The sequence below is a fragment of the Panthera uncia genome, chromosome D4, assembly GCF_023721935.1.
Source record: "Panthera uncia isolate 11264 chromosome D4, Puncia_PCG_1.0, whole genome shotgun sequence".
NCBI classification, from domain to species: Eukaryota; Metazoa; Chordata; class Mammalia; order Carnivora; family Felidae; genus Panthera; species Panthera uncia.
This window is the reverse complement of record NC_064807.1, coordinates 25,673,313-25,696,206: the sequence shown is the minus strand read 5'-3', so window position 1 is coordinate 25,696,206 and position 22,894 is coordinate 25,673,313. Positions and strand designations below refer to the sequence as shown.

At 36.4% G+C, this 22,894-nt stretch overlaps 1 protein-coding gene across 6 annotated transcripts in view; it reads left to right on the top strand.

Moving 5' to 3' along the window:
- AGTPBP1 (ATP/GTP binding carboxypeptidase 1) overlaps positions 1-22,894 on the top strand; it is a 160,398-nt gene that overhangs the window by 90,243 nt on the left and 47,261 nt on the right. For all 6 annotated transcript variants that reach the window (XM_049653537.1, XM_049653190.1, XM_049653318.1 and 3 more), the window contains 4 exons: positions 2,077-2,792; positions 18,188-18,271; positions 19,856-19,942; positions 20,027-20,175. In XM_049653537.1, the coding sequence (XP_049509494.1) occupies positions 2,077-2,792; positions 18,188-18,271; positions 19,856-19,942; positions 20,027-20,175 (1,036 nt within the window). The remainder of the gene's footprint in view (positions 1-2,076; positions 2,793-18,187; positions 18,272-19,855; positions 19,943-20,026; positions 20,176-22,894) is intronic.

Genomic DNA, 22,894 nt, shown 5'->3' with positions numbered 1-22,894 from the left:
GTTTTATGCAAAAAGATGTTCTTTAGAGATTTTTTTATAATAGCAAAATTTTGGAAATGGCTTAAATATATACTTTGTTTATATGTTTGTTTAAATCCTCTGTTGAATAAAAAATTTAATGCCCAACAGTAGAATAAAAGTTAAATCAGTTGTGGTATATTTCTTTGGTAGAGTCTACATAAGATATAGACACAAAAAATATTTTTGTAAGTGTAAAAAGAGAAAAGGCTACTTGACCTGTCAGTGACATCCTTTTTTTAAACTTGGCTTCCAGGACACTTTTCTTTCCTGGTGTTTGTCTTTCCCGACTGGCTTTTCCTTCTCCATCTCCTCTAAAGCTTTATTTTCATCCCCTCAACCTCTGTAGATGATAGTGACCCAAAGTTCAGTCTTCTTCTCTTCTCTAGTTCTTTTCATTGAAGATCTCCAGCCTCATGGCTTGAAATGATATCTGTATGCTAATGATTCCCAGATTTAAATCTTCTGGATGGGCATTTCTTCTGAATTCTAGACTCATATATGTCCAGTTGCCTACTTTACACGCTTGACTAGCTGTGAATAGCTCACACTTAACATCTCAGAGCTAAACTCCTGATGCTTTTCATTTATTCAGGCAAACACTTGGGCACCATGTATGATACCTCTCTGTCCCTTCTGTCCTGTATCTGGTCTTTTACAGTATCATGTCAGTTCTGCCTCATGGTGCATTTAGAATCCAACCCCCTCTTACCAACTTGCCCAGACTCTTAATTTGTCCTCTGTTTCTACTCTCCCCTCCTTAGTCTGTTCTCAGAAGGACACTAGAGCAGTGGTTCTCAACTGGGATGATTTTGTCTCCAGGGGATATTTGACAATGTCTGGAGACATTTTGGGCGATCACAAATGGGTGAGGATACTGTTGGCATCTAGCGTGTACAGAGGAGGGAGGCCAGGGTTGCTGCTAGACATCTTACCGTGCACAAGATGGTGCCCCCTATCTTGCTAGCCCCGGCCCCTGAAACATAGAACCAAAACCAAAGAATAATTATTTAGATCAAATGTCTTACCCCTTTGGTTAAGAAACCCTGTACTGCAGGTGGTTAAGACACTCTGTACTTACAGGTTCTATTTTGTTTTGTTTTTTTTTTTATCAGTGTAAGTCCTGTGTCATGGCACTCCTCTTCCCTAAACCCTCCACTGGCTCCCAGTGTCATTCACAGTAAAAACCAAAATTCTTACAATAGCCTGCCAAGCCCTACAGTATCTGGTCCTCTTTTACATCTTAGAATCCATCTTGTTCATTCTGTTCCAGCCATCCTAACCTCCTTGCTGTTCTCTGCATACACCAAGCACCCTTCTTCTCTAGGGCGTGTGGGTGGCAGTCCTTCCTGCCTTTGCTTATGTATCATCTTCTCAGGCTTCCCTAATCCATGGCATTTAAAATTGCAGCCCACTTTTCCTCCCTCTGGCACTCGCCATCCACAGTACCCAACTCCCCCCTCTTCTTGCTATTAACACTTTAGTCTATTAAGTTTTCATATTTGTGTCATGTTTGTTACTTGTGTTGACAGTCCTCGCCCTTCCTTCCATCAAAGAATGTAAGCGGCAGGAGGGAAGAAGATTTGTTTTTGTTTTTAAGCTGATGGATGGGCCTTAAGAGCCTGAAACATTGGTTGGTACAAAACAGACACTGTAGTTGTTGAAGTAACAGTTTGGGTGTTGTGCTTCCTTTTAAAAAAAATTTTTTTTTTAATATTTATTTATCTTTGAGAGAGAGAGAGAGAGAGAGAGAGAAACAGAGTGTGAGTGGGGGAGAAACAGGGAGGTGGGTGGGTAGGGGAGACACAGAATCCGAAGCAGCTCCAGGCTCTGAGCTGTCAGCACAGAGCCTGATGGGGGACTCGAACTCACAGACCGTGAGATCATGACCTGAGCTGAAGTCGGATGCTCAACCGACTGAGCCACCCAGGCGCTCCATCTTTATAATTTTCAAATGTTAGATTCTGAAGCAGCATATGCAATGAATATAGTCTTAATTTTATTAATACATTTTAATATTTACAGCTAAAAGATCATATGTCTTTTTTATTTTCAAAGGACTATGATTTAATCTCCAAAGAACCAAAGCCTTTTGTATTTGAGGGGAAAGTACGCGGCCCTATTGTTGTTCCTACAGCTGGAGAGGAAGCATCTGGAAATTCAGGCAATTTAAGAAAAGGAGTTGTAAGGAAGGTGCATGTGTCTCCTAAAGGAGACGAAGGTGATAAGAAACCTACCTGTATGGATCTGGCAAAAGAAGATATGAAAGATAATGGCAGAACATCACAACAGCAGCCGGGTGATCAAAATAGAACTATTTCTTCCACCCAGGGCCTAAACAATGATATTGTGAAGGCATTGGACCGAATTACGTTGCAGAATCTTCCTTCTCAGACAGGCCCGGGTTTTACCGCAGGAGGGAAGAAGGACTACAGTCTCCCTCTCACTGTCCTTACGTGCACTAAATCTTGTCCACACATGGCTGCTTGTGGAAATGTTCTGTTTGAGGGAAGAACAGTTCAGCTAGGGAAGCTTTGTTGTACTGGAGTTGAAACTGAGGATGATGAAGATACAGAGTCTACTTCATCAGTGGAACAGACATCAGTGGAAGTCTCAGATGGACCCACACTCCACGACTCAGATCTCTATATTGAGATTGTGAAAAATACAAAGTCTGTCCCAGAATATTCAGAGGTGGCTTATCCTGATTATTTTGGTCACATTCCACCTCCATTCAAAGAGCCTATCTTAGAAAGACCTTACGGTGTACAAAGGTGAGTTTCAGATTTCTTCTTTCTTTTTAAGCAGGACCATTGTCAGAATATAAGACGTACTTCAAAAAACTGCTTTGGTATTTAGGAAGAAAAGTACTCTGAATTAAAGTTATTATAATTTTTTATCCTGCTTTGGAAATTTTGCACTGTTTTAAAATGGTCCTTATGGGTTACTGTATTTTCTAAGCTCGTTACTTATTCAGATGAAGCCAACATAATAAACCTGACCATAGGACAGTTTAGAAATTTAGAAATTTTTTATTCATATGGAATCCGAAAGTACAGATTATTTACTAACTTTCAATAAATATTAGTAGTAATATATATTTATTTAGTAATTTGATTTTAATTTGAACTTGATTTAGATATATCTAAATCTGTATGATTTAAAAAGAGATGTGGACAGTATTATTTTGTTATAAAAATTGAAATTAGAAATACTCAGGTTGAAAATATGGGATTCATAAAAACAGTAGCTATAGTTCTTAAATCTTGCCAGTTAATTTTAGAAATTACAAATAGTATTCATTATTGCCAACTAGTAATATTTGGCATATAAGTACATTTGTGGTGCAACTTGACTATTTTCAGTGATTATTTTAGGGTTTTGTGATGATGGTTTACCAGTACCTAAAACCATGTACATGCACTTACAAGTATAGTATGTAATGATAAAAGGAAGACACTGCTGTGGGCATTTGATTTTCCTTGGACTGTAGGCTTTTTTAAAGCAACAACTGTATCTTATTGATTTTTTAAATATTTAATGTATAGTATAAATTAATCATTTTACTTAGCAACTTAGTATACGTTTAATGCTACCAGTTGGCTGCTTGACCCCACAGCTATGGAATCACATACAACATAGCATCAGAACAGGGACTCACTTTGCTGGAAAGATGTGTGGGAGTGGGCATGTGCCCAGGCATCCACTGGTTGCATCACACACTGCACTGTTCAGAGTTGCAGCCCTGAGAACAGTTGCGGTGATGGGGACAAAGTTTGGCCTGCTCATGTTTGCCTTCTCAGTTTCTCCTTAGGAGATGCCCACAAGAACTGTGGGGGAGCTGCATTTGTTCCTTCAAGTGACATTAAGACTGGAAGAACACACATATGTAGCAGCCATACTGGAACCAGTGAATTTGACTTGATAAGAGTGATGAGTCAGTGTGGTGTGTCCTAGCAGGATGGGGTATTCTGAAAAGCAAGTCAGAATGTTTGGATCCTAGACTTGGCTGTCCCACTGATTCTGTGTGTGTATGTTTGAGCAAAATAACTTAATTTCTCTAGATACCAATTTTCTCTCCAGACTGTGGATTGACACCCATTAGTACCCAGTATTATAAGAGAAAGTAGCTGTGTCACACGTAGTGCAGCAACGTATTGTTTCATAAACCTTTGGGGGTGTGTGGGGTTGTGTGTGTGTGCGCGCGCGCATGCTCACATGTATGCAGGGATGTGAGTTTTTTTTAATGTTTATTTTTGAGAGAGTGAGTGAGAGTGAGCGAACGTGAGCGGGTGAGGGGCAGAAAGAGAGGGAGACAGGCTGTGCTGACAGCATAGTGCCTGATGCAGGGCTCCCATGAACTGTGAGATCATGACCTGAGCCAAAACCAAGAGTCAGATGCTTAACTGACTGAACCACCTTGGTGCCCCAGGGCTGTGATTTTTAAAATGTATTTCTTACAGGTCATGATCAAAAAAGTTTTTCATTCACCTTGACCATGGTTAACAAACTATGGCTCATTGTGTCAGATACAGCTCATAGCCTGTTTATGTTCATCCCACAAGCTAAGAATGGTTTTTATGTGTTTAAATGGTTCAAAAAAAAATCCAAAGAAAATAACATTTTGTGACACATGAAAATTACATGACATTCATATTTGTGTTTATAAATAAAGATTTTTTTTTTTTTTTTTGGAACACAGCCATTTCTATTTGTTTATGATCTCTGGCTGTTTTGGTACCACAATGGCAAAGTTAAATAGTTGTCATAGAGACATGTGGCTTGCAAAACTTAAAATATATACTAACTGATCCTTGAAGGAAAAGTTTGCTTCACCCCAGTAGCTACATAGTCTGAAGGCTTTATGGTTCTGTATTTGCAATAAAATACTCAATATCGGCCAGGTAGTAAGGATTTCTGAGTAGTCAGAAATGCTGCTTTTTCTGAAGTCCTACATTGAGGGTATTGTTTCTGGTTTGCTTATCTTATTTGCCTTGTCTTCTGCAAGTTATTTTTTGGGCAAATGATAGCATTTTGTAAATTATTTGCTAACTTTTAGGCCAGTTCTTATTCAAATGTAGTAACACCGTAAATGAATAATGTCAAAATTAATAAGGATCATTTTCAGAAAAAGGAAGCATTAGACTTCTTAAAATTACTTGGTGAAAATATGTTTTTGTTACTTTGAGTTTCTGCTTTATGATTATCACTGATCTTTTATTCATTAATCTTTTTAAACACAATAAATGAATAAAACTTCACTAAAAATTTCTCCACCTCATTTGGAAGGGGAAAAACCCATTATAAGATTCATATCTCAATGTAGATAGTACATTAATACTTAAAAATTTGGGATTTTGTGTGGTGGAGCCAAGATGATTGAGCAGCATGGAAGCTCTCTGCTTCTCTTGTCCCTGAGATGCAACTAGATCAGCAGCAAACCATTTTGCACACCTAGAAAATTGATATGAGGATTAACACAACAACTGTATAACTTGAGCCACGGACCTTGGCAGGTACCTGGCGTGGAGAGGTGAACGGGTGGGGAGAGAAGCTGTGGAGGGTAGGGAGCTGTTTTTGTTTGCAGAGAGAGGACAGAGATAGCGAGAGAGTATAGGAAAAGCACTCCCCCTCAAAGCAGCTGGAGAGAAAGAGAAAGGGTGGAAGTACCCACAAGGGTGTGAACAAGAAAGGGAGAAAGAAGAAAGGAGAGAGTTTCAATACCATTAGGACTCTATAAACAGGAGAGTGCAGAGTCAGAAACTCCGCAGCCAGATAGATACCTGGCAGTGCTCTGGTGGGAAGGATGAATCCCCAGGAGCAGACAGAGAGGTGTGAGGGGTCTTTGGGCCACATGGGGAGAGACAGTTCCCCTGCTGGGAGTACATTTGGTGGAGACTGTGTGGCGACCCCATGGGAAAAGGTCCCAGAGAACAGCAACGTTTGCTGGTGTTGGAACAAGGACGCTAGGGTGCAGTGAAGCCTTGTGCCAGTTGTGTGTGTTGTGATTTGCCATAGTCCCTTGAACCACTGCTGCTACATGATCTCACAAACTTTTTCTGGGGCAGGCTGGCACCCAGAGGCAGTCTCTGGGTCTCTGCAGTGGTGTGGTCGTGCAAGTGGTCCTGGGGGCAAGCCAGCACCTGGCCATTGCTCAGCGAGGCCCTCCCCCAGAAGGTCTGAGTAGGTCAAAGCTGCAGGGCCCTCGGAAGTGAGGTGTTTGGAAAAACAGCCCCATCTGAGATAAAATTTGAGAGAAAGGTGCTGCCTGGCAGGTTGATGGCTTGGTCATGGACAGCGTAGAAGCAGGGAGTGGACAAAAGCTGGAAACAAAGGAGAGCTGCCTGATGGCTGCCTGGGGAGAGCACAGAGTTCTGATGCTAGTGACTGGGAAACTGGGTGACACCATTTTCACCTCATTGGCACATACCCCTGCATGTGCCCACATTGATCCACCCCAGTAAGCTAAGCAGCACCACCTAGTGGAGAATGGAGCCATTACACCAAGCCCTGTCCAATTGCACCAATTAAGCCCTGGAGGACGACCACAAGTTTTCCTGCCTGCTTAGTGTACAGGCTATAAGATGCTTCATAGTTTGACTTCTAGGGGAAACTGACTGTAATTTCATTCTGTTCGCTGGCCCATCTGTTCATTTTTTTCTCTTTTTCTTTTCTTATTCTTAGATACAAAAAGAGGAAAATGTATTTTTGTTTTGTTTTTATAAAAACATTTAAATTTTTTTTACTGTATTTTTTTGTAAACTTTTCATTCCATTTTACTTCATTTTATTCTGTTTCATTGTATACATTTTTAAAAATTTTTTAAATTTTTTTTCTTTTTCTCTTTTCTTTCCCTTTTTTCTCTATTCTGTCAAGCTTCTTTAAACAACCAGACCAAAACACACCTGTCTTCCTTTATTTGATTGTGTTGTGTTTAATTTATAAATTTTAAAAATTTTGTTCATTCTCTTTCTCCAAAATGATGAAAAGAAGGAATTCACCCCTGAAGAAAAACAGGAAGAAATGACAGCCAAGGACTTAACACAGATACAAGCAAGATGTCTGAACTAGAATTTAGAATCACTATAATAAGAATACTAGCTGGGGTTGAAAAAAAGCATAGAATCCCTTTCTGCGGAGATAAAAGAAGTAAAATCTAGTCAGGACAAAATTAAAAATGCTATAACAGAGATGGAATCTTGAATGGATGCCATGGCGGCAAGGATGGATGAAGTAGAGCAGCAAATCCGTGATAGAGAAGACAAAATTATGGAGAATAATGAAGCAGAAAAAAAGAGGGAAACTAAGGCAAAAGAGCACAATATAGGATTTAGAGAACTCAGTGACTCATTAAAAAGGAATAACATCAGAATCATAGGAGTCCCAGAAGATGAAGAGAGAGAAAAAGGGGTAGAAGGTTTATGTGAGCAAATCAGAGTGGAAAACTTTCCTAACCTGGGGAAAGACACAGATATCAAAATCCACGAAGCACAGAGAACTCCCATTAGATTCAACAAGAACCATCAACAAGGCATATCGTAGTCAAATTTACAAAATACACAGACAAGGAAAGAATTATGGAAGCAACAAGGAAAAAAAAAGTCCTTAACCTATAAGAGAAGCCAGATCAGGTTTGCAGCAGACCTATCCACAGAAACTTGGCAGGCCAGAAATGAGTGGCAGGATATATTCAATGTGCTGAATCGGAAAAATATGCAGCCAAGAATTATTTCTACAGTAAGGCTGTCACTCAAAATAGGAGAGAGAAAAATTTCCCAGACAAACAAAAACTAAAGAAGTTTGTGACAACTAAACTAGCCCTGCAAGAAATTTTAAGGGAGACTCTCTGAGGGGAGAAAAGATGAAACAAAACAAAAAAGACCAAAAGCAGCAAAGACTAGAAAGCACCAGAGAACATCACCAGAGACTCCAACTCTATAGGCAACACACTGGCAATAAATTCATATCTTTCAGTACTCACTGTAAATGTCAGTGAACTAAACACTCCAATCAAAAGACAAAGGGTAACAATGGATTAGAAAACGAGATCCATCTATATGCTATTTACAAGAGACCCACGTTAGACCTAAAGACACCTTCAGATTGAAAATAAGGGGATGGAGAACCATTTATCATGCTAACGGTCACTAAAAGAAAGCTGGAGTAGCCATACTTATATCAGACTATCTAGATTTTAAAATAAAGACTGTAACAAGAGATAAATGCATTATAATTAAGGGGTCTATCCACCAAGATCTAACAATCGTAAACATTTATACACCTAATGTGGAAGCACCTAAATATATAAATCAGTTAATCACAAATGTAAACGCTTTAATAAAGACTCATTGACAATAATACCATAATAGTAGGGGACTTCAACACCCAATTACAACAATGGATAGATCATCTAAGCAGAAAATCAACAAGGAAACAATGGCCTTGAATGACACACTGGACCAGATGGACTTAACAGATATATTTAGAACATTTCATCCTAAAGCAGCAGAATACACATTCCTCTCAAGTGAACATGGAACATTCTCCAGAATAGATCACATACTGGGACATAAATCAGCCCTCAACAAGTACAAAAAGATTGAGATTGTACTGTGCATATTTTCACACCACAGCGCTATGAAACTCAAAAACACGAGAAAAAATTTGGAAAGAAAAAGAATACTTGGAGATTAAAGAACATCCTACTAAAGAATGAATGGTTTAGCCAAGAAGTTAAAGAGGAAATTAAAAAGTACATGGAAGCCAATGAAAATGCTAACACCCACAGCCCCAGACCTCTGAGATGCAGCAAAGATGGTCATAAGAGGGAAGTATATAGCAATTCAGGCCTTCCTAAAAAAGGAAGAAAGTTCTGATACAAAACCTAACCTTACAACTTAAAGAGCTGGAAAAAGAAGAGTAAAAACAACCCCAAACCAGCAGAATAGGGGAAATAATAAAGATTAGAGCAGAAACAATGCTGTTGAAACCAAAAAACAAAACAAAACAAAACAAAAAACCCCCAAAAGACAAAAACCCAAAACAAACAACCCCCCCCCCCAATAGAAGAGATCAGTGAAATCAAGAGCTGGTTCTTTGAAAGAATTATTAAAATTGATGAGTCCCTAGCCAGTTTGATCAAAAAGAAAAAGGAAAGGACCTAAATAAATAAAATCAATAAAAGATGAGAGATTACAACCAATACTGCAGAAATACAAACAATAATAAGAGAATATTATGATCAATTATATGCCCATCAGGCAATGTGGAAGAAATGGACAAGTTTCTAGAAACATAAACTTCCAAAACTGAAACAGGAAGCTATAAAAACTTTAAAACAGGCCCATAACCAGTAAAGAAATTGAATTAGTAATCAAAAATCTCCCAACAAACAAGAGTCCAGGGCTGGTTGGCTTCCCAGGGGAATTCTATCAAACATTCAAAGAAGAGTTAACACCTGTTCTTTTGAAGCTGTTTCAAAAAATAGAAATGGAAGGAAAACTTCCAAACTTATTCTGTGAGGCAGTGTTACCTTGATTCCAAAACTAGACAGAGACCCCACTAAAAAGAACTACAGACCAATTTCCCTGATGAACATGGATGCAAAAATTCTCAATGAGATACTGGCCAACTGGATCCAACAATACGTTAAAAGAATTATTCACCACGATCAAGTGGGATTTATACCTGGGATGCAGGGCTGGTTCAATACACGCAAGGCATTGTGATACATCACAGTAATAAAAGAAAGGACAAGAACCACATGATCCTCTCAAAAGATGCAGAGAAAGCATTTGACAAAATACATCATCCTTTCTTGATAAAAACCCTCAAGAAAGGAAAGATAGAAGGATCATACCTCAAGATCATAAAAGCCATATATGAAAGACCCAATGCTAATATCATCCTCAATGGGGAAAAACTGAGAGCTTTCCCCCTAAGGTCAGGAACGCAACAGGTATGTCCACTCTTGCCACTGTTATTCAACATAGTAGCGAAAGTCTTAGCCTCAGAAATCAGACAACACAAAGAAATAAAAGGCATCCAGATCAGCAAAGAGGAAGTCAAACTTTCAGTCTTTGCAGATCCTTTATATGGAAAACCCAAAAGATTCCACCAAAAAACCTGCTAGAACTGATCCATGAATTCGGCAAAGTCACAGGATATAAAATCAGTGCACAGAAAGTGATTGCATTTCTATACACCAATAATGAAACAGCAGAAAGAAATCAAGGAATCTATCCCATTTACAATTGCACCAAAAACCATAAGATACCTAGGAATAAACCTAACTAAAGTGAAAAATCTATACACTGAAAATCATAGAAAGCTTGTGAAAGAAATTAAAGAAGACACACACACACACACACACACACACACACACACAAAATGGAAAAATATTCCATGATCATTGATTGGAAGAAAAAACACTGTTAAACTGTTGATGCTGCCCAAAGCAATCTACATATTCAATGCAATCCCTACCAGAATAACACCAGCATTCTTCACAGAGCTAGAACAAACAATCCTAAAATTTGTATGGAACCAGAAAAGACTGTGAATAGCCAAAGCAATCCTGAGGAAGAAAGCCAAAGCTGGAGGCATCACAATTCTGGACTTCAGGATGTATTACAAAACTGTAATCATCAAGATGGTATGATACTGGCACAAAACCAGAATAGAACAGAATAGAGAACCCACAAATGGACCCACAAACGTATGACCAACTAATCTTTGACAAAACAGGAAAGAATATCCAAATGGAATAAAGACAGTTTCTTCAGCAGATGGTGTTGGGAAAACTGGACAGCAACATGCAGAAGATTGAACCTGGACCCTTTCTTACCCGATACACAAAAATAAACTCAAAATGGATGAAAGACCTAAACATAAGACAGGAAGCCATCAAAATCCTAGTTGAGAACACGGGCAAAAACCTCTTTGACCTCGGCCGCAGCAACTTCTTACTCAACAGATCTCCAGAGGCAAGGGGAACAAAAGTGAAAATGAACTATTGGGACCTCATCAAAATAAGCTTCTGCACAGCAAAGGAAACAATCAGCAAAACTTAAAGGCAACTGACAGAATGGGAGAAGTTATTTGCCAATGACATATCAGATAAAGGGTTAGTATCCAAAATCTCTAAAGAACTTCTCAAACTCAATACCCAGAAAACAAATAATCCATTGAAGAAATGGGCAAAAGACATGAATAGACCCTTTTTCAAAGAAGACATCCAATAGCTAACAGACCCATGAAAAAATGCTCAACATTACTCATCATCAGGGAAATGCAAGTCAAAACCACAATGAGATACCACCTCACACCTGTCAGAATGGCTAAAATTAACAACTCAGGCAACAACAGATGTTGGTGAGGATGCAGAGAAAGAGGAACCCTTTTGCACTGCTGGTGAGAATGCAAACTGGTGCAGCCACTCTGGAAAATAGTATGGAGGTTCCTCAAACAAATTAAAAATGGAACTACCCTATGACCCAGCAATTGCCCTGCTAGGTATTTATCCAAAGGATATAGATGTGCTGTTTTGAAGGGGTACATGCATTCCAGTGTTTATAGCAGCACTATCAACAGTAGCCAAAGTATGGAAAGAGCCCAAATATCCATCAATGGATGAATGGATAAAGAATATACACATAATGGAGTATTACTTGGCAATCAAAAAGTGTGAAATCTTGCCATTTGCAACTATGTGGGTGGAACTAGAGTGTATTAGGCTAAGCAAAATTAGGGAAAGACAAATATATAACTTCACTCATGTGAATGGGGGATGAATCACTGGATTCTACTCCTGAAATCATTATTGCACTATATGCTAACTAACTTGGATGTCAATTTTTTAAAAATACTTAAAAATTTTTTTTAATTGTAATCCCATACTGATAATTACTTGAATCCATATTTTTGGCTTAAATTGGCTTATAAATTAAAATGAAACTGATCTCTTATAAAGTACGCTTAGCATTTTTGGGTGCATCTCTCTTGTTTTCATATTCCATAAAATTAGAACATGAGAAAAAGTAGAAAGGATAAAGGTCACTCTTTGTCTCATTTCTTAGAGGTAATAACTTTTAGTATTTTGATTTTACTTTCCAGCTTTCTGTATGTTTTTAGAAAAATTGTCTAGCTGTATTTCATTGTAAATTATAATCCATATTGCTTTGTTTTACAAAGCATTTAAGGTATTTTACAAAAATACTTTTATCAAAATAAAATGAAAAATATGGCAAAGAAATACAGTAACAATCAGAGAAATATGTTCAACTTGTCTCAAAATAAAAGAAATGCATATTAAAATGTACTGAGATATCATTTCCCACATATCAAATTGCCTAAAATCTAGAAGTTTGATAGCATGTTTTACTGATGAGGTTGAGGGAAACAGGGTCGCTCTCTCTCTCTCTCTCTTTTTTCCCCAGACACCTGTACACTCATTGTTTAATTTGTAAAGTCCTTTTAACAGAGATAACAATTATGTTGAATTTGATGTTTCTTATTATCATACATTTCTGATTATTTTATAATATGCATAGTTAAATATATACATAAATATTATATGGCATTGTTTTTCATGTTTTTAAACTTTATGTAAATAATATACTGATAGTATTCTTTTGGAAACTTCATCAGTCAATAGCAGGTTTATGATGTTCATCATGGTAATCAATACATAGTATTGTATGAGTATACTCACAATTTATTTATTTTGTTGCTGATAAACATAGTTTGTTTCTAATATATTGCTTTCAGAAAAAAAATTCTTATGTTTTAAATGTTCTTTCATGTTTCATAGTTCCTTCAATGAAAATTTATTTGCATTTTATATCAAAATGGAATTGCTGGGCTGTACACTATAAAAATCCATTCTGCACAATGCAAAATATTTCTCAAGTTCAATTACTATTTCCAAAGAATATCTTCAGTTCTGAAAATTTATTCTGACATAACAAATAAATACTATTTTTTATCCTAACATTTTGTATTTTGTTAATGTATAGTAATATACTGCAATTTGCAATAAATTTTCTTTTAATATTATCTCTAGGAATATTAATTGTTCCCTCTATTCTAGATTTTATTATATTTTAAGTGTTTTAGTAGTTTTACTTAACTCATCTATTTTTGTGAATTTTATTCCTAAGTAATTTTATGGATTTCTGTTATTGTGAATAGGATTTTTTTTTTTTTTTTTGTGAATAGGATTTTTAAACCAATTCCATTCTTGGCTAATTATGGCCAGTAAAGTAGCAATTTTATATCTTGTTTTTCAGTAAGTTCATCAAATTCTGTAACATAAATATGAATTAAAACTTTAATGAACATGTAGTAAATGCACATATTGCCTTAAATGCTTACTTTCTAAAACATGATTTGTTCTCAATTCAACCTTGGTAAATATTAATTTTATAAAGTAAGATTTTTTTTTACATTATATTAGTCATTCTGGTTAAATATGTCATACCAAATTCTGATTGCATTTTATCCATCCCTACCACATATTTCTTACTATTTTTTTAAATTAATATCCAAGTTAGTTAGCATGTAGTGCAATAATGATTTCAGGAGTAGATTCCTTAATGCCCCTTACCCATTTAGCCCATCCCCCCCCCCACAACCCCTCCAGTAACCCTGTTTGTTCTCCATATTTAAGAGTCTCTTCTGTTTTGTCTCCGTCCCTGTTTTTACGTTATTTTTGCTTCCCTTCCCTTACATTCATCTGTTTTTATCTTAAAGTCCTCATATGAGTGAAGTCATATGACATTTGTCTTTCTCTGACTAATTTTGCTTAACATAATACCCTGTAGGTCCATCCACATAGTTGCAAATGGCAAGATTTCATTCTTTTTGATTGCCTAGTAGTACTTCGTTGTATATATATACAACATCTTCTTTATCCATTCATCCATCGATGGACATTTGGGCTCTTTCCATACTTTGGCTATTGTTGATAGTGCTGCCATAAACATGGGGGGTGCATGTGCCCCTTCGAAACACTATACCTGTATCCCTTGGATAAATACCTAGTAGGGCAATTGCTGGGTCGTAGGGTAGTTCTATTTTTAATTTTTTGAGGAACTTCCATACTGTTTTCCAGAGTGGCTGCACCAGTTTGCATCCCCCAAAACAGGTTTTCTTATACATTAATAATGGGATTGCAAATTGATAGTACTTCTTGTGGAGGGCCGCCTGACAGTGTCTATCAAGATTAACAGTACTTATTTCCTTTGACACGTTAATCCTGCATCTGGGAATTTATAATTTATATACATTATATACATACACACACACACACACACACACATACACACACGCACTCACATAATTTGCGTATCTGTGAAATGGTGTTCAAAGTTTTTTGTTATGGCATTGTGCCCACCAATCAAACTAGTTAAATAAATTATGGTATATCTTACGTATGAATACTATGCAGTGATTAAAAAAACAAAAAGATCTGTATATACTGATGGAAAAAGCTGTAAGATGCTAGTGGAGGGAGAGCAATAAAAGTAGTTAACTGGATGGATGGAGGATATGGCTTGTATAGAAAGTGAGAGTCTCCATTTTATACTTTTATGTAGCATATGATTTTTGCTCCATGTCAATATATTACCTGTTCAGAAATTTAAAATTGAAAAGTAGGTGAAAGAATTGTGGCAAAAGCAAAATAAGGAAAGCAAACCCCTGGATTTCTTTATATTAAGTTTAGAATGGCTTGGGGGAACATAAGTACTTATGGAATGGAGACAGTAGCAGAAATCTTAGTACTGGCACAGCAGCAGATAACTTACATTGAGTGTTTTTTTTTTAGGCCAGACATAGTACTAAGTAACAAGTACTTCGTATGGAATGTATATGTGTATATAGAGTGTGCCATTTCATGGTATAATAGCTCTATGAGGAAATTACTATTCTTTCTCTTATTTTATAGAAGACTATGCTGAAGCTTAGGATTCTTGAGTTAACTTATCCAAGGTTACACTGCTAGTAAGTGGCAGAGCCAAGAGTCAAACTCTGGTCTAGGTCATGAGCCTACCCTGTTAATCATTTATATATAGTTATCATGTACATATGGTTAAACCATGTTCTCTATAAAGAAGATCATCTTCTGTGGACCCTCGGGAATAGTTATGTAATGAACAACATTGCCCATAATATTCGTACAGAAAATATAGCTGTGAGATGTATGAAATTGTTTCCTGTAAGACTGCCCTGTACTGGTGGAAACCTAACTAACAAAGGAAAGTTTCACTGGTGGCCGCATGTCCTGCGAACTTTAGAGCATTTACTGGACTGAATGCACTGGACATTGTTCAGACTGCATAAATTATTGTCTTCTGGGCCAAGTCTTTGCTAGCTATTGGAGGTCAGTAAATTTGAGATTATAGTCCCCGAGGGTATCTGGAAAATATTTATTGTTTTGTTTTGACTGGAGAGTCATGTATTTTAATAGGCCGGTGAGGGAAAGGGAGGAAGGATTGACATTATTTTTATGGAAGTTGTGGTGATTCACCCAAATCCATGTCTGAATAAAAGATTGACCTTCCTCTTTATTAATGGGGGCTCCTGGAAGGGCAGGTAATTTCCTAAAGTGTTAATTTTAGGTCTAGTCTAATATACATGGGCCACTATGTACCCTAAAATACAGTGTCAGAAGTTGAGAACGAGTGGCCTGTAGGCCATATTAACTTGAACATGATTTTGGCTTCACTTTGCAGACTTTGTTTGTTTGTTTGTTTTGTTTTTACTGACTTTTGCATTTAAAATTTGGGAGATTCCTCATAGAAATCCAAGTTTCTGATGTTTCTTGAAAAACTGGTATAACAACCTTAGTATCTAGTTCCTACCTGGCATCAGTCAGTTTGTTTTCAGACAGAGCCTGGGCCCTGCAGTGTTCCACACACTATCCATCCATCTCACGGGTACACATGGCTGACCTGTGGCTGTCTGTGCTGTTCTGACCCTGTTTTATATTATGGAGCATTGCTGTGGAACTGAGGTGTTGTATCAGCCTGTTAATACCATTTTCCTTTAAAAAAAAAAAAAACCCAGACTTTTGTAAGTATTCGTATTTGCACATTTGTGGTATGTTTCAGCCTTATTTAATAAATTATTCTGACAAATGGATATATTCTAACAAATGGATATAATTAGGATTTATTTAGTCATTCACCCATACTTGAATACTCACATTTTTTTTTTTTGGTATGGTATATCTGAATGTATGTGAGTGCTACCTCTTTTATTGTCAAAGGTCTGGGCAATATAAATTTTGGACTTGTTTATTATTGCAATTAATAACTTTTTAAAAATGTTTCTTTAGAAAGAATTTGGCATTTGAAAGTTATGACACTGAATGTAAATCAAAGATTTATATCTTAATCCTTTGATACTGGGTCTTTTTCTTGATAGACTGCTTGTCAGTGAAGAGTTATTTTTTGTAGAATAAAACTAAAAATAAATTTAGAGTTGTACCTCTTTAATATTTTTTCTGTATTTAACTATCACACCTTTTAATGTTTTCCTGATAACTATTAGCTTTTTATCAGAATAGGTTCTTAGCTTATTCTGAAGTCAAAGTTATACTGATATTGTTAGAGATAATTCTGAACTATATGAGAGTTAAGACTGCTTAATCACAAAGAAGTATCTTTGGTGCAGGAGACTAGTTTCACATCTACCTGAAGTTCAGGAGACTTTCAGTGTTTAGTGTATTTTTAAGATTTTATTATAACCATTTTGGCAACTTTCCTCACTCTGTTCTAACAATAAATCAATAAACCACAGTTTCAATCTGTATTACCAATCTTTACCTGAAACAGACAAATTTGAAATTTAAAGCCGTTCATATAATCGGCTTCCTCTTTAAGAATAAGTGATAGGGGCGCCTAGGTGCCTCAGTCGCTTAAGCATCTGACTCTTGATTTTGATTTTGGCTCAGGTCATGATTCTCACAGTTTCAGGAGTTTGAGCCCCGCATCGGGCTCTGTGCTGTTGGTGCCAAGCCTGCTTGAGATTCTGTCTCTCTCCTTCTTTCTCTGTCCCTTGCCCGCTCAAGCTCTCTCTCAAAAAAAAAAAAAAAAAAAAAAAAAAAAAAAGAATAAGTGATAATATGACAAGTGATACTGTGACTATAACAGCAGTAGGCATCTTCCCAGTATGAGCGTTGTGGCCAGTCTACCTGGAGTTCCAGGCACCTGGCTGTATGACCTACATTTGTTCTGGTTTGGTTACCCTTGGTGACACCTTCAGTGATTGTTGCCTTCCTTGGCTTAATTATGGACAGGGAAGATGGTGGAATCTGTCTGTGACTCCTTTTTCTAGGATAGTGGCAGGATTCTAGGAATTTTCCAGTTGGTGACCATTTCATTGGACTGATTCAGGGGGAGGCCTAGAGAATTCTCAGGCCTAGAGAATCCTGGAGATGCAGGGTCCATGCTCTGCCTCCTGACACAAGTGTCCCCTTCTCCTCCACATTTCCTCTCCGTTCACAGAAGAGAGCACTGATTCTGACAAATGCGCATGCTGGTTGCCAGTTGCATTTTAGCAACATTCCGGCAATGGTGGCTTTTAAGAATCTTCATATATAATTTTTGGCTTTTTGGATCTTTACTGCTTCTAATAATGCTGTTCTTATATATGTAAAATTATTTGCTTTTCGTCTACAGAGTGGCTTGTTACCATTTTGATGTCGAAAGTCATAAATAAGACATTCAAGATTTTTTTAAATAAAGTTTATTTATTTATTTTGAGAGAGACAGAGACAGCTTGAATTGGGAAGGGTCAGAGAGAGAGAAAATCCCAAGCACTGCCAGTGCAGAGCCCAATGTGGGTCTCAAACCCATGAAGCTGTGAGATCATAACCTGAGCCGAAACCAAGAGTCAGGTGCTAACTGTCTCAGCCACCTGGACACCCCTCAAAATTTATTTTTAAGGTATTGAACTTGTAACTGTATTCTACATGGTTATTTTCAGAATTTGGGCTTTAATAATACAGATACTGTCTTGCGACATATTGATATGAATGATCATTTTTATTTTAAGAAAGTGTTATCCTTTTACATTTTTTCATTCCAAACTTATTTTGGAGAAAGTTGTGCCTTGGCCTATAATAATGAATTTTGGTGGTCATGCTTCTCTTTTGTGATTTCAGGACAAAAATTGCCCAAGATATTGAGAGGTTAATACATCAGAGTGATATCATAGATCGAGTGGTATATGACTTGGATAACCCAAAGTAAGTCTGTTGTTGTTTTTAGTTTTATTAGTTTTATTAGTACTCTAAGATTTCAGTGTTATTTTTAAAAATAAAAAAATATAGCTAACTTCCACCTAGTTTGCCCTTGCTATGTTTTCATCTTTTAGCAGGGACATAATGGTAATGTAATAGTAAATCATATTAAATTGAATGTATCACAGGCTTTTGTTTGTTCTTAGGTGGACTTAATGGGTTCGATAAGGGAAAGGTCACAAACTGATGCTGTGTTTTTAAAAAACGTGAAATTACCTCCATTTTAGAGAGTGGAAATGTCACATGAAATGCTGCAATTTTGTCCTATTGACAATATTGAGCCTTCGTTTCCTTAGGACAACAAATTACCATCCGTTTTAAAAAAAGAAGGGACATGTGCTTGCTAATGTCTCCATAGTCCCCACTAGTCTTTGTCGCCTTTTACTGCTTACAATGTGCATCAGTCCTTTATATTACTTTCCTGATCTTTGAAGCCCATGTGTTTATGATGCTTGATGCATTAGTGTTATTCACAATTTAGGGTTATCACTGTTATCAGCACATTTTAGGGTTTAAGTAAGTGAAAATTAGAAATGATGAATGTGACTATTATTTAGTCATTTGCCTCTTTATACAAGAAATGTAATTAGCCCTCAGTGGGTTTCCCCATCTCTCAACATTCTAATATTCTGATGGACATTTCAGATCTTACTGGTCTTTTTGGAGGAAATAAAACACTTTTTAAAGATCATTATCTTTAAAGGTAAAGAAATAAGGGTAAAAATTATGTCAAAGCTAGTGACTGAATTTGAAATAATACTTTTAAAAATGAAAACCAAATGTACCTTATTCAAAATGTCTTAGTTATTTCACTGTTTATAATTTGGTGTCAGATCAGGCAGATGTGGTGAAAACAGAAACTCAGGAACCCTGAGCGTGGCATACATATACCATTGCTATTTCTAATTGAAATGACTTTGGACAAAATCATTGAGCTTCTTAAGGTCTGAGTTTCCCTCTGTTAGAATGTAAGCTCCAGAAGAGCAAAAATTTGTATTTAATCAGAGACACAGACAGACAACTAAAACCGAATCTGGTACCTAGTAGGCATTCAGTAAATACTAAAGTAGTGAATATGTAAAGTGAAGACAGTACTTTCACCTTCCTGGCACTAATTAAATAAGCTAGTATCTATATCTAATATAGCTCTGCAAATTTAATCTGAGAACTGCATAGTTTAATTAGAATTATTGCTACTCAGCACTGGTCATATGCCTTTTTAAAAATACATCTAGTCTTTTTATTTGATTATTGGTATTTAGGAATGACGTTTATTTAGTGGGGCAGAATTTCTTATTTGCGATTAATATTCAGTCTCTACTTGTAATTGTAATTTTTAAGTCTATAAATGTTAACCAGAGTTCGTGTTTTGCTTGTGTTCGTTACATTCTTTGGTTTAAAAATAAAGAAGGGGGGGACGTGGCAATAGTGGTATATTTTTAATTTGTAGTGTAGTTTTATTTTAAATTTTTTGTTTACCTATTTAATTGCAGTGTATTTTATAATACTTACTTGAATACTTTTATTTAGTTACACTATTCCAGAAGAAGGAGATATTTTGAAGTTTAACTCCAAATTTGAATCTGGGAATCTGCGCAAAGTAATTCAAATTAGAAAGTAAGTCATTTAAAATGTTCTCACTTTGTCTGTACACAGATATTTCCCTAATTTTCATCAGATTTCTTTATTTTCTATTTTCAGAAATGAATATGATCTTATTCTGAACTCAGATATAAATAGCAATCATTATCATCAGTGGTTTTACTTTGAAGTCAGTGGAATGCGACCAGGTGTTGCTTACAGGTTTAACATCATTAACTGTGAAAAGTCCAACAGTCAATTTAATTATGGTAAGACATGTTTTTCCCCCCAGTGTAGATGATATGCAGGCATTGTAACTATAGTACATAAGGCTTTGTTTTTTCTTCTAATTATTAACGTGTTTAAAAAAGGTTCATTGTTCTTTTGTTTTCTCTAGTTCTCAAAATTCGGATACTTATTAATGCAAAATTGGGAATAAACCTGTGCATTGCTTTGTTGGTGAAAAGCTCTTTAAAATGTAAAGAGCATCTTTGATTTCATCCAAATTAAATACAACTAAAGATTTATTACTTATCCTGCTTAAAATCAAGTTTTCAGTGTCAGCTCATCTAGAAGAGAATTACATAAAGCAGTCTTTAAAAATGTTTAATTTTGAATAGTCTCATAGAAAGTGAATATATATAATGGAAGTTCCAGAAAGGTTTCACGTTCTCTTCACTGAATTTTCTCCAGTGGCTACATCTTCAGTAACTGACCATCCCAGAGTCAGGATTTGATGTTGGTACAGTGTGGGTGCAGTTTCATGCCATTCTATTACATTTGTAGATTCCTGAAGTTGTCACCACAGTCAAGGTACAGAATACTCCCGCCACCACAAAGCCTTGTGCTTCTCCTTTATTAGTCACTTTTCAGTACGATGTTAGTAGTCATTTTCTATAAATTTTAAAATATAGTTGAGGAGGTTTCCTCCTATTACTACTTTGCTGAGGCTTTTTTTTTTCTTTTTTTGTCATGAGTGGGCATTGAACTTTGTCATATGTTTCATCTCCATCAATTGATTTGATCATGTGATCTTCTGTCTGTAAATTGTTAATATGGTGTTATTTCATTGAGTTTTGAATATTGAATCAGCATTTTTAAATCTGTGGAATAAACCCCACTTGGTCATTGTGGATAATTGCTAACATTTTGTTAAGAAATTTGTATTTATATGTTCAGGAGGGATATCAAGCTATAGTTGCTTTTTTGGTTTGTTTTATTTTTGGTACCGTATCTGGTTTTGGTATCATGGTAACACTGACCTCATAAAATGGGCTGGGAAATTATTATCTTATTTTCTGGAAGAGCCTGTGTAGATTTCATGTTACTTTTTTTTTAAAGTTTATTTATTTGGGGGCGGGGAATGGAGGGAAGAGCAGAGAGAGAGGGAGAGGGAGAATCCTAAGCAGACTCTGTGCTTAGTGCGGAGCCTGATGTGGGCTCCGTCTTGCAAACTGGGAGATCATGACCTGAGCCGAAATTGAAAGTTGGATGCTTAACCAACTGAGCCACTCAGGCACCCCAAATTTGGTATTACTTCTTAAACATTTGGTAGAATTCTCCAATGAAGCCATCTGGGTCTGGAAGGATTTCTTTTTTGAGAGTCTTTAGTTTTACTTTTTTTTAACTGTTTATTTTTGACAGAGAGAGATTATGTGCCAGCAGGGGAAGGGCGGTGGGGGGAGGAGGGGACAGAGAATCCCAAGCAGGCTCTGTACCGACAGCAGTGAGCCTGATGTGGGGCTCCAACCCACAAACTGTGAGATCGTGACCTGAGCTGAAGTCTGACACTCCACCGGCCCAGCCACCTGGATGCCCCTTTTGATAGTCTTTAAGTTACAAATTAAATTTAATAGTTGTAGGGCTATTCAGATTATTCTCTACTGAGTGAGTTGTGGTATGTGGTAGTTTGTGCCTTTTAGGAATTGATCCATTTCTTCTGAATTGTCAAATGTCTGTGTAGAGTTGGTCACAGTATTCCCTTTCTGTCCTCTTGAGGTCTGCAGGGTCCGTTGTGACACCCCTGCTTCATTTCTGGTACTAGTAATTTGTGTTTTCTCTTTGTTTTCCTTTGTCAATCCTGCTAGAATTGTCAGCTCTATTGACCTTGTTAATTTTACTGACCTTTTCAAAGAACCCGCTTTTTGTTTCATTGGTTTTCTCTACTGTTTTTCTCATGAAACAATTTTTTAAAAACTCTAGTGTGTGTAGAGCACACTAGCAAAAGTATTAAAGTTGTTAAAGGCATGAATATGATGGTGCTTTTTAAGGGGCGTTTCTAAGAATTAGAGTTTTCAAGAGTTGAAGAGGCAGGCTGTTCTCAGTTGTCATTATTTATGTGGGAAATAGGAAATTATACACTCTAGATGGTTACATGTTTGGGATAAAAGCTTTAATCAGATTCACTAATTTAATGCAATAATGAAAGGAAGATTATGTAGCATAATATCTAGGTTAGTTATAAAATTATTTAAAGTTTTTAAACGTTTTAAGTAATCTAATTTTAAATAGTGCATTTTAAATATATTTTGACCAAGGAGTCAGTGCTTATATTTTGCATGAATAGTGATGTGAATATTCTTGATAAAATCTATTTCACATTCTTTATTTTTGTGATTTTGGGGCCTAACTAGTAATCATTGAATGTTGTATTTCTTAGAAAACAATTTTGACCTATTTTTGATCTTAAAACCTTCATATAATTAAAAAAATTACCTTATTTGAAACTCATTCAGAATAATAGTAAAAAATGAAAGAATTTCATGTTTTCCTTATTTAACTTGTAAGTATAGTGCTGACATAATATTTTAGAGAAGGAAAGGACAGTTACTTAAGTGGAAGTATGTTTGTATTTTGGGTGCTCCTTAAGAGTATATAAATATAAAAGCCTATTTATTCCTAAAATGATAGCCAGTGTAATTTTCAAATTGTAGTGCCTGCAGGTGGATGACATCTTTACAACTACATTCATTTATTCACTTTTATAAA